This window comes from Polyodon spathula, chromosome 8, assembly GCF_017654505.1.
Source record: "Polyodon spathula isolate WHYD16114869_AA chromosome 8, ASM1765450v1, whole genome shotgun sequence".
Lineage (NCBI taxonomy): Eukaryota > Metazoa > Chordata > Actinopteri > Acipenseriformes > Polyodontidae > Polyodon > Polyodon spathula.
The window spans coordinates 1,726,985-1,741,014 of NC_054541.1; the positions used below are offsets into that span (position 1 = coordinate 1,726,985).

The following is a 14,030-nucleotide window of genomic DNA, read 5'->3' on the forward strand; positions in this document are numbered from 1 at the left end:
TAATTCTCAAAAAATGTAACTTTGAATCTAACTTACGTGTCTGCTACACTCCCTTTAATAACTCCCTTCCCCAATGCAGGTTGCGGTATTCATTTATTTCTCATTACTATATATATATCTACTAATTTATATATATAGATATCTAATATATATATATATACTATATAAAATATATATATATATTCACACACACACACACACAACCCACACACCACATACACCGCAACACTCGCACACACACACTCTCACACACACCCACACACACTGACACATACACACACATACACACAATAAAAGATTTTAAGGTTCATAGGATGCTACGGCTGATGCATCTTGTGATCTTAGATTACTTATACAAGCCATCTGAAATCAACAAGCAATTCACGTTTAAAATGTTCAGCGCTTTGCAGGACTGCACAAGCACAGTCCCACTACAAGCAAATGTAATTTGTACACATTTATATACTTTAATAAACAGATCAAGTGTAGCTCTTATTCATTTGCAGGTTGGTCCTATATTGCGTATCCAGGAGACCGAATCGCCCTCCTCTGCAGCACCGATCGATAATTCTAAAACAACATCTTACAGCTAATTAAGAAGCATTATGATTATTATTATTGCTGTCATTATTTCATTTATTGAAATGAAAACGTTTCTATAATTGTATTTCTTATGGTAAGTTTAAGATAAAATGTTTCTGCAAAATGTATATTACAATATGTTATGTGAAATAATATTACAAATAATCCTGGTAGTGTGAATAGATTGCTGCACAGCTCGACCTCTGTTATCTTTGTCATGCAATATTAAAACGAGTTTCACAAATAGGGTGCATTTACACAGCGCGGTGTATACATGTGTGTGTGTGTGTGTGTGTGTGTGTGTGTGTGTGGTGTGTGTGTGTGTGTGTGTTTGTGTGTGCGTTGATATAGAAATGCAAAGTGTATTCCTAGATCAATTATAACTTTTAATTTAATTTAATTAGCCCTGACACTGCAATAAACTTTGTATCGGGCAAACAAATATCTTCGTCACAATATCATTTAAACAAATATATTTTTCACAATACCATTTAAAAAAATATCATTCACAGGTGATAATATACTTCATGTGAATGTCTGAGCAATTATTCCATTGCACTGCTTGTATCAAATTACTTTGCTGTTTCTGAATCAGACGCGGCTACCACATTTCCCGGATGAATTCTGAAAGTATGCTATGGGGAAGCTAAAAGGTGAATATTGTTTTAAAAACAATTTCTAGGACCACGGGTCTTGAAAATACACATTTAAGAAACCGAAAAATAAACGGTATTAATTAATTGAAGTGAGACAGACGCCCTGCTCAGCCGAATTGCTGGTATTGAATCGACCGTTACGAGGCCACGACACGAAAGCGTTGCTAATTACTGAGTACATTTTAACCAACACAATCTGTATTGAGTTGTGTCACCATCGTACTTTCGTTTTCCTAAATTTGTTAAATATTAAAATGATTTCTGTTCTCCCCTATTTGTGTCAGCGTAAACGATGATAGGAACTATACCTGTACTTAAAAACAGATCATTAAGAATCCCTCCGATATATCTCAAATAAACGACTTAATATAATAAAGCACTTGCATTATTTTAAAATGTTGTTGAGTTTTCACATGGTTGATATAAAACCTTAATAAACGATCTTAGGCTCTAAACGCAGTTTGCATTAGCCTACCCAAATACTATACAGGTACGCTCTTGAGGACATAGCTTTTGTAATAATTGTGTGTTTTATATTCACGTACCGGCACTCGTTACACTGCATTCAAACACTATTGCTATTCAATAATCTGCAGACTGGCATACCCAGCAAGTGAATGAACGAGTGAGCAGGAGGGTTAAATAGCAGGAGCTAGAGACCTAATGCATGAGGACAGGGACCTTATTGTGGTGAGCGTCCAGTGACAGCTTTGTCTCAGCCACTGTGAGCTGCCCCAGAGCAAATGTCCTGGCTTTGGGACACTGGGGTTGAGTTCAAATCCATCCACAGTTATGACGGTCTCAGCCTATGAGTTAACACTGTTAATCCACATGTCAAAACCCCTAAGAACAGCTTTGTGTACTACGGCATTATATAATGATATATGGCAGGGAGGCCATGCTGTACCTATTTCTGCCCCCTCCCCCCACAGAGACAAGGCTCCTGGAAGAATTCCGTGCCAGACTGTACACTCTGCCTAATGCCAGCCAAGGGGCAACGCTGGCAAGGAGCTGCGATTCAGTCGAAATTCCATAACATCTGTTCATTATCACACAATACTTCTTCCCTGTGCAGGCAGGCAGCTGAAATGGAGCTGAATATGTGGCTTCACCACCAGTCCATCAGTGACTATGTCAGTGTAAGAAAATACAATCAAACCAGAACACTGCAATGGGTTTACTATCCTAGACAGGCACTTCGTAACATATCAATGCATTTAACCTGTGAAATGGGTTTCACAACACAATATACATACATACATACATATTAAAATGTGGCACATTATGTGGTGATGTGGTCATGTTTTTACAAGTTTCTTTGCCCTATAAGATTCAATACTCTTTTAATCCACAATAATGTGATACCACTTTTTTTTTTCCCCAGTTGTGAATAATGCCACCATAGCTACTGCAGGACCAAGTTACTGCCATAGAGCCTCTATTAACCCTTACCACAATAACACCACACATTAAGAAAACAGAAGCCCCTGAAGCAGATTTATTATAGCATAATTTCTTCAGGATGAGACCACTGAGGCATAAGCACCTTGTTCACAGGGACAGCCTGACAGCAACAGCATAGTCCAAACAACAAACTAGCAACAATCATTCAATCAGGCTGACAGGCAAGAAATCAGAATTTACAAACAGCCACAAACAGAATTAGACTCCTTTAAAATGGCTTTTTTAAAAGTACAAACACACCTCAATATTTATGAAATCAGGTGACAATTGATTCCATGCACAGCATTACTGCTGCACACCTGTTAGAGATAATACAAAAAAATATATATTCTGTGCTGCTTAGACAGCATTCCCACCTACATCCACTCTGCCACAGTTAGCCAACATCTTGCTTATCTCAGACTCGCAATGCTTCCTGTGTGTTTACCAGCAGTACCATGGTTTACTGTTGAAAGTGCTGTTTATGTGTTTTAGGTTTGGGTGTTTGTGTGACAGGTTGGGTTGGGGGATGCTGTGCAGTTAAGGAATTGTGACAGTCTGTTTTTCTTAATCACACAAATCACTGTGTTAATTACAACACATTTCATTAGTGTAAGAGATGCCGGAAAGAACAAATACTTTAACAGTGTCCACATCCCATCATATGCACCCTCTCCTCTTCAAGGTACAGGGCTTTGCAAAGGCGGCAGGACACTGGGAACATTTTTTTCTATCAGTGTGTTCTCAAACTCCAAACTCACTTTAAGCCTGCTAAAAGATCTACAAGCAGCACTTTGAAGAGACCAAACAGACACACACACAGATTGAGGGAATCACAGAACAGAATGAGGCTGTAGTTTTAGCGTTGGAGAAAGAGACGGAAGCGGGGGAGTGTGGCAGGAAATGACGTTGTGGTGACCCAGACCAGAAGAAAGCACAACAAAAACAAAGGTACACTGCAGTGCCGCGTGCGCCGTTTTATTAACAGAACAAAAAAAATAAAATATTTAAACAAAAATAAACATTGAATTATTTGAGTTAAGGTCCGGCTGGGCAGTAGCCTTCACGGATCCTTATATTCTTTTAAATTTAGTTTCTCCTCTCACGCCTCGCTCTCGTTCCTCCTCTGAACACCCACCCCGAGTGCAGAGAGCTGCAGGTATTTATACAGGTGACCTGTACGAGTCACGAGTTCTGCACGAGTTTCATAATGTGGATGAGGCTTCCCATCCACGCTGCAAAACAATAACAAAACAAAAAGCACAGCTACGCTGTCATACAAAATAATAAACAAACAAAACAACAATAACATCTATAAACACAAATATAAAACAATAAACAAATACAAAACAACAACACAGGGGCGGATGGGGAGACCCCGTTCTAAAAATAAACAAACAATACAAATAAACAGCAGGGCTTTCCTACCGCCCTGCTACAGGGAGTTTTAACAAAGGGAAAAGAAAGCCAGAGAACAGGCACAGTATTACAGCGAAGCGCAGCCTTGTTTCTGAGGCTGGGGTCATTGGGGCTGATGAATCGGAGAGAGAGCTGTCTGTGGGAGTGGACTGCACTCAAACACACAGCACAGCGGTCAGTGGTGGTGATTTTAGCAAAGACGGGGCAGTGATACTGACTCCTCGTTTAGATCTGATCTGTCGGCTAGTCAGCAAGCGAGAGGGGGGTGGAGTGCTGAACGCATTCAGGCATTTTAAAGATCCGTTAAAGGGAAAAGAGGGATCCGAGTTATTGTTTAATTGTTCTTAAATTCTGCGCAGCATGTTAGACGCATTGCAGCTGTATTGGGCATGGAGCGAAGAGAAAGAGATCAATTACAAAATGTAATCAGGAGAGTTCGTGCCTCTCTAAACAGGAATGATGTAGAAGTCTACACAAGCATCTTTTCTGTTGTACGTTTTCACTATTGTTTGTACTTTCCAGTGCATCTCTTTTCAACCCCACAATGCAGACTTTAATATAGGAACTTTAAATATAAGTGGAGATAGAGATTGTGCAAATAGAGCAGCTCTGTTTGAATAATTAAACCAAAAGAAAGTTAATGTTGCCATGCTCCAAGAGACCCACACAGATGACAATAATAAATCTGAGAGGATTCAGGATTGGGAAGGGGAGGTTATTTTTAGTCCTGGAATTAATTTCAGTGCTGGGGTTTAAGTATGACTCTCTCAATGTAAGTGAGGTCATTAAGGGGTGCTTGGTGAAAGTGCAAGTATCTGTAGAGGGTAGAAATTTAGTATTTGTTAATATTTATGCACCAAACGATGGGAGAGAGAGGGTGCTGTTTTTTCAGACTCTCAATGGGGTTATATCCCAGAGTCAGACTGAAGAAGTGGTTTTATTAGCTGGTGATTTGAATTGTACAGTTGATGACAAGCTAGACAGAAATAGCCCAGAGCCTCCCTCCAGGTCAGTTAAGGAGCTGGTTACTGTTTTAACAGTGCATGATGTGGAGGATGTGTGGAGAGTAATGAATCCTCATGTTGAGCACTATACCTGGGCTAAGGGGAGCGATGGGAATATATGTTTAGCTTGACTAGATACATTTGATGTGTTTAAGCATCATTTAAATTATTTTTCTAAATGTACTATTCATCCCACAGGTGTATCTGATCATAGTTTGGTCAGTTTGAATATGATTATCCCTCCTGCACGTCTTTATTCTTCATTTTATACTAAACTTTTAACCACTTCAACTCCAGATGTAAAAATGAAACCCCTTCCCAGGTACCAGATTGTGAAAATAATAATAATGTTTTCAAACCTGTAATTGCTATAAAATGTTAACATATGATGAATAAAACACAAATAAATGAGCTAAACTGGGTTTTTCATTAACCCTGTATGCTCCTGTGTACTACATACCCATGTTCAATATAGAGATTAAATTTTTTTTAACAATGAAAATAAAAACGCTGCTAATAACAATAATAATAATCAGTCAACAGTAATTATCAAATAAAAATCAGTGTTCAATGCAACAGACCCCGGGGTTGCCCTTGCAGCCACTGCACATTGTTCTTGTGTCCTTTCTTTTGTTTTCATTTCCTGCACCTGTTGCAGTCTCTGCTTCCCTTGTGTTGGAGGGATTGTCACAATTGTGTGTACAGGGCTACTTTGCGCAGGCATTGTGATGGATCTGGCTGCCGCAGAATCACTTGGAATCGCTTCATGACACGCAATTGGATACAAATGTCACCTGACCCTCCCCCGACTTTCATTGCCCATTCCACAGTACTAGCACTGCCTTAGAGAATGAAACCTGAAATGCTAGACTGAGAAACCGCTCACAGAATAGAATGGGAAGCTTGACGTGCGCAGGTACGGCATGCTACTGTAAGGGGGTTTTCATTCGACGCACGTGCGCACGGCATGGTGTTGAAGTGGTTAAAAGACAGTCATTTTTTAAATGTTTTAAATTCTTTTGGGAACAATAAGAGGCAGAAAGGGGTTTTTATCAATAAGGCAACAGTGGGTTCAGACCTGACTGTTTTGTCACCAGTACACTATGAGAGCACTAGAAAGGTGATGAGAGAGCTGGAGGAGGATGTTACTGAACTCCATAGGGCTCTGACAGAGGAGTTCATTTCACTGCAGAGATGTGTGCTGGCTATCAGGGAGGAGGGGGCTGTCAGAACAAGCCAAGCTGACAGAGGAGTTCATTTCACTGCAGAGATGTGTGCTGGCTATCAGGGAGGTGGGGGCTGTCAGAACAAGCCAAGCTGACAGAGGAGTTCATTTCACTGCAGAGATGTGTGCTGGCTATCAGGGAGGAGGGGGCTGTCAGAACAAGCCAAGCTGACAGAGGAGTTCATTTCACTGCAGAGATGTGTGCTGGCTATCAGGGAGGAGGGGGCTGTCAGAACAAGCCAAGCTGACAGAGGAGTTCATTTCACTGCAGAGATGTGTGCTGGCTATCAGGGAGGTGGGGGCTGTCAGAACAAGCCAAGCTGACAGAGGAGTTCATTTCACTGCAGAGATGTGTGCTGGCTATCAGGGAGGAGGGGGCTGTCAGAACAAGCCAAGCTGACAGAGGAGTTCATTTCTCTGCAGAGATGTGTGCTGGCTATCAGGGAGGAGGGGGCTGTCAGAACAAGCCAAGCTGACAGAGGAGTTCATTTCTCTGCAGAGATGTGTGCTATCAGGGAGGAGGGGGCTGCTATCAAGCCAAGCTGACAGAGGAGTTCATTTCACTGCAGAGATGTGTGCTGGCTCAGGGAGGAGGGGGCTGTCAAGCCAAGCTGACAGAGGAGTTCATTTCTCTGCAGAGATGTGTGCTGGCTATCAGGGAGGAGGGGGCTGTCAGAACAAGCCAAGCTGACAGAGGAGTTCATTTCTCTGCAGAGATGTGTGCTGGCTATCAGGGAGAGGGGGCTGTCAGAACAAGCCAAGCTGGCAGAGGAGTTCATTTCACTGCAGAGAGCTATCAGGGAGGAAGCTGACAGAGGAGTTCATTTCTCTGCAGAGATGTGTGCTGGCTATCAGGGAGGAGGGGGCTGTCAGAACAAGCCAAGCTGACAGAGGAGTTCATTTCTCTGCAGAGATGTGTGCTGGCTATCAGGGAGGAGGGGGCTGTCAGAACAAGCCAAGCTGACAGAGGAGTTCATTTCTCTGCAGAGATGTGTGCTGGCTATCAGGGAGGAGGGGGCTGTCAGAACAAGCCAAGCTGACAGAGGAGTTCATTTCTCTGCAGAGATGTGTGCTGCAGAGATGTGTCAGAACAAGCCAAGCTGACAGAGGAGTTCTCTGCAGAGATGTGTCAGGGGAGGGGGCTGTCAGAACAAGCCAAGCTGACAGAGGAGTTCATTTCTCTGCAGAGATGTGTGCTGGCTATCAGGGAGGTGGGGGCTGTCAGAACAAGCCAAGGACAGGCAGGGCTGTCAGAACAAGCCAAGCTGACAGAGGAGTTCATTTCTCTGCAGAGATGTGTGCTGGCTATCAGGGAGGAGGGGGCTGTCAGAACAAGCCAAGCTGACAGAGGAGTTCATTTCTCTGCAGAGATGTGTGCTGGCTATCAGGGAGGAGGGGGCTGTCAGAACAAGCCAAGCTGACAGAGGAGTTCATTTCTCTGCAGAGATGTGTGCTGGCTATCAGGGAGGAGGGGGCTGTCAGAACAAGCCAAGCTGACAGAGGAGTTCATCATTTCTGCAGAGATGTGTGCTGGCTATCAGGGAGGTGGGGGCTGTCAGAACAAGCCAAGCTGACAGGAGTTCATTATTCTGCAGAGATGTGTGCTGGCTATCAGGGAGGAGGGGGCTGTCAGAACAAGCCAAGCTGACAGAGGAGTTCATTTCTCTGCAGAGATGTGTGCTGGCTATCAGGGAGGAGGGGGCTGTCAGAACAAGCCAAGCTGACAGGGCTCTTCACTGCAGAGATGTGTGCTGGCTATCAGGGAGGAGGGGGCTGTCAGAACAAGCCAAGCTGACAGAGGAGTTCATTAAAAGGGAATTGTGGTGAACAACACAGCCTGTTTCTTGTATGTCACTCTATTGTTGCTCTTGTTTTTTTGTGACACAGACCTTGTGACAAATGTTATTAAAAGGGAATTGTGGTGAACAACACATTGTTTCTGTGTCACCCCTGGCAACCCTATTGTATTTACATGCAACTCTCCACACTAGTCTGCAATAGATTTTACACCTCAGTGTGCAGAATGTAATCCAGCTCTCTTCTTTCACAGAGTCTGTGAGCGCGAGGTCCTTAAATCAGGTATGTAGAGTGTGTGTAAATCCACAGCCTGACTCACCCCAGCACAGCCCTGCTGGTTAGTGTGTGCTACACATCTTCTGAACTGTAGAGAGTACAGGAGGAGTGATTGTAAAATAATGCTCTCTTTATTTCTGTGTTCTAGAATGGAAGTGGATCCTCAGCTCAGCAGGTATGTGTCTCTTCAATGGATTCCTTTCACAGTGGAGGGGAAAAGAACAGCAAGGAGCCCCGTCTCACTCACTGTGTTACATCTATAATAAAAAGTGACTTCATGTTAGCAGGCTCATCTCAGCCCTACATGCTGAAGGTGCTGGTGATCATGGCATTGACCTCATGTGAATGCCACACTGAGTCCTGCGATTTCTCCTGTATAGAGACAGAACACTTTGAGTAAACTGTCTTCATGTTTGGTAAACAGCTGTATGCTTTGAGTTTCTTTGCTGGAGTCCAGTATAAATAACCCTTTACTGCCACTTTGTTTTTTTGCCATATAATTGATACAGAGAGCACACTATAGACACTCACTTTATTATTATTATTATTATTATTATTATTATTATTATTATTATTATTATTATTATTATTATTATTATTGTCTCCTCTCTTCTTCACAGTTGACAGTTTGTCTCTGGACCTCGATACAGCACACCCCCGGCTCACCCTGCCTGTGGATGCGAAACGAGTGAGAAGAACACGACGGGATCTCCCTGACAATCCCCAGAGATTTGATTCCAGGCGCTGTGTGCTGGCCAGGGAGGGCTTCACCTCAGGGAGACACTACTGGGAGCTGGGGGTGGGAGAGAATACATTCTGGAGATTAGGAGTCAGCAGAGAGTCTGCCCTGAGGAAGGGGGGGTTCAGCATTACCCCCCAGCAGGGTTACTGGACTGTGGGGTGGGATGGAGATGAAGGTAAAGATGAGTTCACTGCTCTCACAGACCCCCAGACCCCCCTCCCCCTGAGTCTGAAGCCCCAGAAGCTGGGGGTGTATCTGGATTATGAGGAAGGGCAGCTCTCCTTTTACAATGTGGAGAGCAGATCTCACATCTACACTTTCACTGACATGGAGTTCAATCCCAATGAGAAACTCTATCCATTCTTCTGGTCGTTGGAATACAAAGACCTTGTGCTGGCGTCCCCGGGGAAGATGAATGACAGCTCTTTCTTGCTTCTAGTCTGGGAATGGATTCTTGCTGCATCAGGTACTGGTTCACTTTACTACTTGTTTGCTAGAGGCTGATATGCTTGTTGATTTATTATTTATTTATATAACTCCCATGTGGCGTGAAGTGTTACAGAACACCCTTTAGTGTCAACAAACACACAACTAACCATTGCTTTCAATAATAATAATAATAATAATAATAATAATAATAATAATAATAATAATAATAATAATAATAATAATAATAATAATAATGGTCATGCAGGTTTTGTTATTTTGTAGTATTATGTTTATGGTGTTGTAAAAAGCAACAATAACAGCTTGTTTCTCCTCTGCTAAACGTATTGCAGAAATATCTTTTTCAACATAATATTGATTGTTTTGATATTATTATTCACATAAATCAACTGAGGAATGAAGATGATGACAAAACACAGTGTGAGGATTGCATCACACTTCCAGCTGTGTACCTGCCTGACTCTTCACACAGTGTGAGGATTGCATCACACTTCCAGCTGTGTACCTGCCTGACTCTTCACACAGTGTGAGGATTGCATCACACTTCCAGCTGTGTACCTGCCTGACTCTTCACACAGTGTGAGGATTGCATCACACTTCCAGCTGTGTACCTGCCTGACTCTTCACACAGTGTGAGGATTGCATCACACTTCCAGCTGTGTACCTGCCTGACTCTTCACACAGTGTGAGGATTGCATCACACTTCCAGCTGTGTACCTGCCTGACTCTTCACACAGTGTGAGGATTGCATCACACTTCCAGCTGTGTACCTGCCTGACTCTTCACACAGTGTGAGGATTGCATCACACTTCCAGCTGTGTACCTGCCTGACTCTTCACACAGTGTGAGGATTGCATCACACTTCCAGCTGTGTACCTGCCTGACTCTTCACACAGTGTGAGGATTGCATCACACTTCCAGCTGTGTACCTGCCTGACTCTTCACACAGTGTGAGGATTGCATCACACTTCCAGCTGTGTACCTGCCTGACTCTTCACACAGTGTGAGGATTGTGTCACTTCCAGCTGTGTACCTGCCTGACTCTTCACACAGTGTGAGGATTGCATCACACTTCCAGCTGTGTACCTGCCTGACTCTTCACACAGTGTGAGGATTGCATCACACTTCCAGCTGTGTACCTGCCTGACTCTTCACACAGTGTGAGGATTGCATGTCACTTCCAGCTGTGTACCTGCCTGACTCTTCACACAGTGTGAGGATTGCATGTCACTTCCAGCTGTGTACCTGCCTGACTCTTCACACAGTGTGAGGATTGTGTCACTTCCAGCTGTGTACCTGCCTGACTCTTCACACAGTGTGAGGATTGTGTCACTTCCAGCTGTGTACCTGCCTGACTCTTCACACAGTGTGAGGATTGCATCACACTTCCAGCTGTGTACCTGCCTGACTCTTCACACAGTGTGAGGATTGCATCTCAGCTGTGTACCTGCCTCCTTCACACTGATTGTACCTGCCTGACTCTTCACACAGTGTGAGGATTGCATGTCACTTCCAGCTGTGTACCTGCCTGACTCTTCACACAGTGTGAGGATTGTGTCACTTCCAGCTGTGTACCTGCCTGACTCTTCACACAGTGTGAGGATTGCATCACACTTCCAGCTGTGTACCTGCCTGACTCTTCACACAGTGTGAGGATTGTGTCACACTCCAGCTGTGTACCTGCCTGACTCTTCACACAGTGTGAGGATTGCATCACACTTCCAGCTGTGTACCTGCCTGACTCTTCACACAGTGTGAGGATTGCACACAGTGTGAGCAGTGTGAGGATTGTGTCACTTCCAGCTGTCTACCTGCCTGATCTTCACACAGTGTGACATTGCATCACACTTCCAGCTGTGTACCTGCCTGACTCTTCACACAGTGTGAGGATTGCATCACACTTCCAGCTGTGTACCTGCCTGACTCTTCACACAGTGTGAGGATTGTTCCAGCACTTCCAGCTGTGTACCTGCCTGACTCTTCACACAGTGTGAGGATTGCATCACACTTCCAGCTGTGTACCTGCCTGACTCTTCACACAGTGTGAGGATTGTGTCACTTCCAGCTGTGTACCTGCCTGACTCTTCACACAGTGTGAGGATTGCATCACACTTCCAGCTGTGTACCTGCCTGACTCTTCACACAGTGTGAGGATTGCATGTCACTTCCAGCTGTGTACCTGCCTGACTCTTTCACAATTGTGTGATTGGATTGTGAGGATTAATCACACTTCCAGCTGTGTACCTGCCTGACTCTTCACACAGTGTGAGGATTGTGTCACACTTCCAGCTGTGTACCTGCCTGACTCTTCACACAGTGTGCTGATTGCATCAGACTTCCAGCTGTGTGAGTGAGCACAGTGTGAGGATTGCATCACAGTCTATCTTCACACAGTGTGAGGATTGTTTTTGACTTCCAGCTGTGGCTGAGGTTCACACAGTTTAGCCGTCACCTGCTGTGATGCCTTACTCTTCACACAGTGTGAGGTTTAGTCACTGCTCCAAATAGGAGCTGTGTACCTGCCTGACTCTTCACACAGTGTTTATTAAAACTTCCAGCTGTGACCACTGTTTCAGTAGAATCACTTGCTGTGTACCTGCCTGACTCTTCACACAGTGTGAGGATTGGAACTTCCAGCTGTGTACCTGCCTGACTCTTCACACAGTGTGAGGATTCATCACAGCCTCTGTGTGCGAGCAAAAACTTCCAGCTGTGTACCTGCCTGACTCTTCACACAGTGTGAGGATTGCATCACACTTCCAGCTGTGTACCTGCCTGATTCCTAACTAGTTTGAGATGTCTTCATGAGATAGGATATGCCTGAATTAGACAGATTTAGATTGTATCATTCTTCCAAATATAGAGATAGATAGACAGGATGTGTATTAGATATTGTAGATACCTCCAGCAGCCTAGACCTTCAAGATGTGATGAGATGAGGAGATATAGATAGATAGATAGATAGGATATATATATATATAGATATATATATATATATATATATATATATATATATACACATATAGGATTGATCACTGATCATGAAATCTCTGACTCTCTCATTTAAAAAATACTGACATTAAATGCAGGGTGAGATTGGAGAAGCTGACTGACTACAGAAGCACAAGAAATATGAACTCTGTCAAAACATAATTCATGATTTACAATGATCCTCAACCATATTTTTCTCTTAATAAACCACAAATGTAATATATTGTGAGCACACCAGAACAGAATAGCGGACACCCAAATGCATCTATATGTGTCACACCATATCACCGAACACACACTGTGAATTGTGAAAACATGCTGCTGTGTAAAAAGCTGACTCCACAGATGTGAGGATATATATATATATATATTATATATATATATATATATATATATATATATATCTTATATATGTGATATTATATATATATATAATATACACACACACACACACACACACACACACACTTTGTACAGAAGCTACTTCCATTTCTGGTACTTTGACAAAGGAAAGGGTATATTACCAAAAACCCTTCCTCGTTTCACAAACCCTATTGCCAATTCTAGACTCCCAGTCCCTTACCTAAATTAACACTCATTTCAGAAGTGTTTTGATTTCCAGACTCATCTCGGGCACATTTACTCAACGGAAAAAAAATGTTCTAGTTTTTCTTAGTTGAACCGGTGGGGATTGGATGAGTATAAAATTCAATGACGTGTCCATATACATTGACACCTGCTATATCTCTGCTCGAGTAAAGCACAACAAAACAAGTGAATTAGCTGAGCACAGAAACACTGCGGGAGGGCTGGCTTCATAATACATCTTTTACTGTCTGGGATTAACAGGGTATATGCACTGCAATGAAATGGTAGAATTTTAAGGTTAGGACAATATTTTGTGTTCACGCGACACCCTTTTTGGTCGGGACCCCCAGTTTGAGAAAGACTGAACTAGAGGGTCGGGAAACGCTTCTGTAATACCAAGTTAGGAAAAATCCTGTCCGAACAATGGAAGATAAGATAGGAAAGCAAGTTCTGAGTTCTTTGTGTAACGTGGCCCCTGATCTTGTTCAGTCTCCGGCAGGGAAGTGCCTCGTCAGGGTTTCCTCTCTTTCACTTTGTGTTGTTTTTTCTGCCTCTTCAGGATCGTCTCTCTCACTGCTCATTGCGTGCACTGCGGTTTCCATGACAACCCAAAACTGCTGCGACTTGAAACTCAAACAACTGCTTCAATTCAAACTGCTGCTTGAGTTTAGCCTGTTGATTGAAGTGACTTCACTGTACGAGGTGATCTTGGGTTTAGTTAATATTCATATCTACTAAATATTATTATTTGAAGATTAATTTGAATTAATGTAAGAGGCTTACCTTCTGCCTTTGTCACCTTTCTTTTTTCTCTCTCTCTCTATCTCTCTAATTCAAAGTGCTTTAATAGCAAGACCAGT

General features: G+C 43.1%; 1 protein-coding gene across 1 annotated transcript in view; it reads left to right on the plus strand.

Moving 5' to 3' along the window:
• The window catches only part of LOC121320151 (E3 ubiquitin-protein ligase TRIM58-like), a 25,848-nt gene extending 16,139 nt beyond the window's left edge, over positions 1-9,709 (plus strand). The window contains exons 3-7 of the mRNA XM_041258412.1: positions 6,988-7,168; positions 7,408-7,654; positions 8,321-8,408; positions 8,551-8,577; positions 9,023-9,709. Coding sequence (XP_041114346.1) covers positions 6,988-7,168; positions 7,408-7,654; positions 8,321-8,408; positions 8,551-8,577; positions 9,023-9,648 — 1,169 coding nt within the window. The 3' untranslated portion in view covers positions 9,649-9,709. The remainder of the gene's footprint in view (positions 1-6,987; positions 7,169-7,407; positions 7,655-8,320; positions 8,409-8,550; positions 8,578-9,022) is intronic.
• The last annotated feature ends 4,321 nt before the right edge of the window (positions 9,710-14,030 follow it).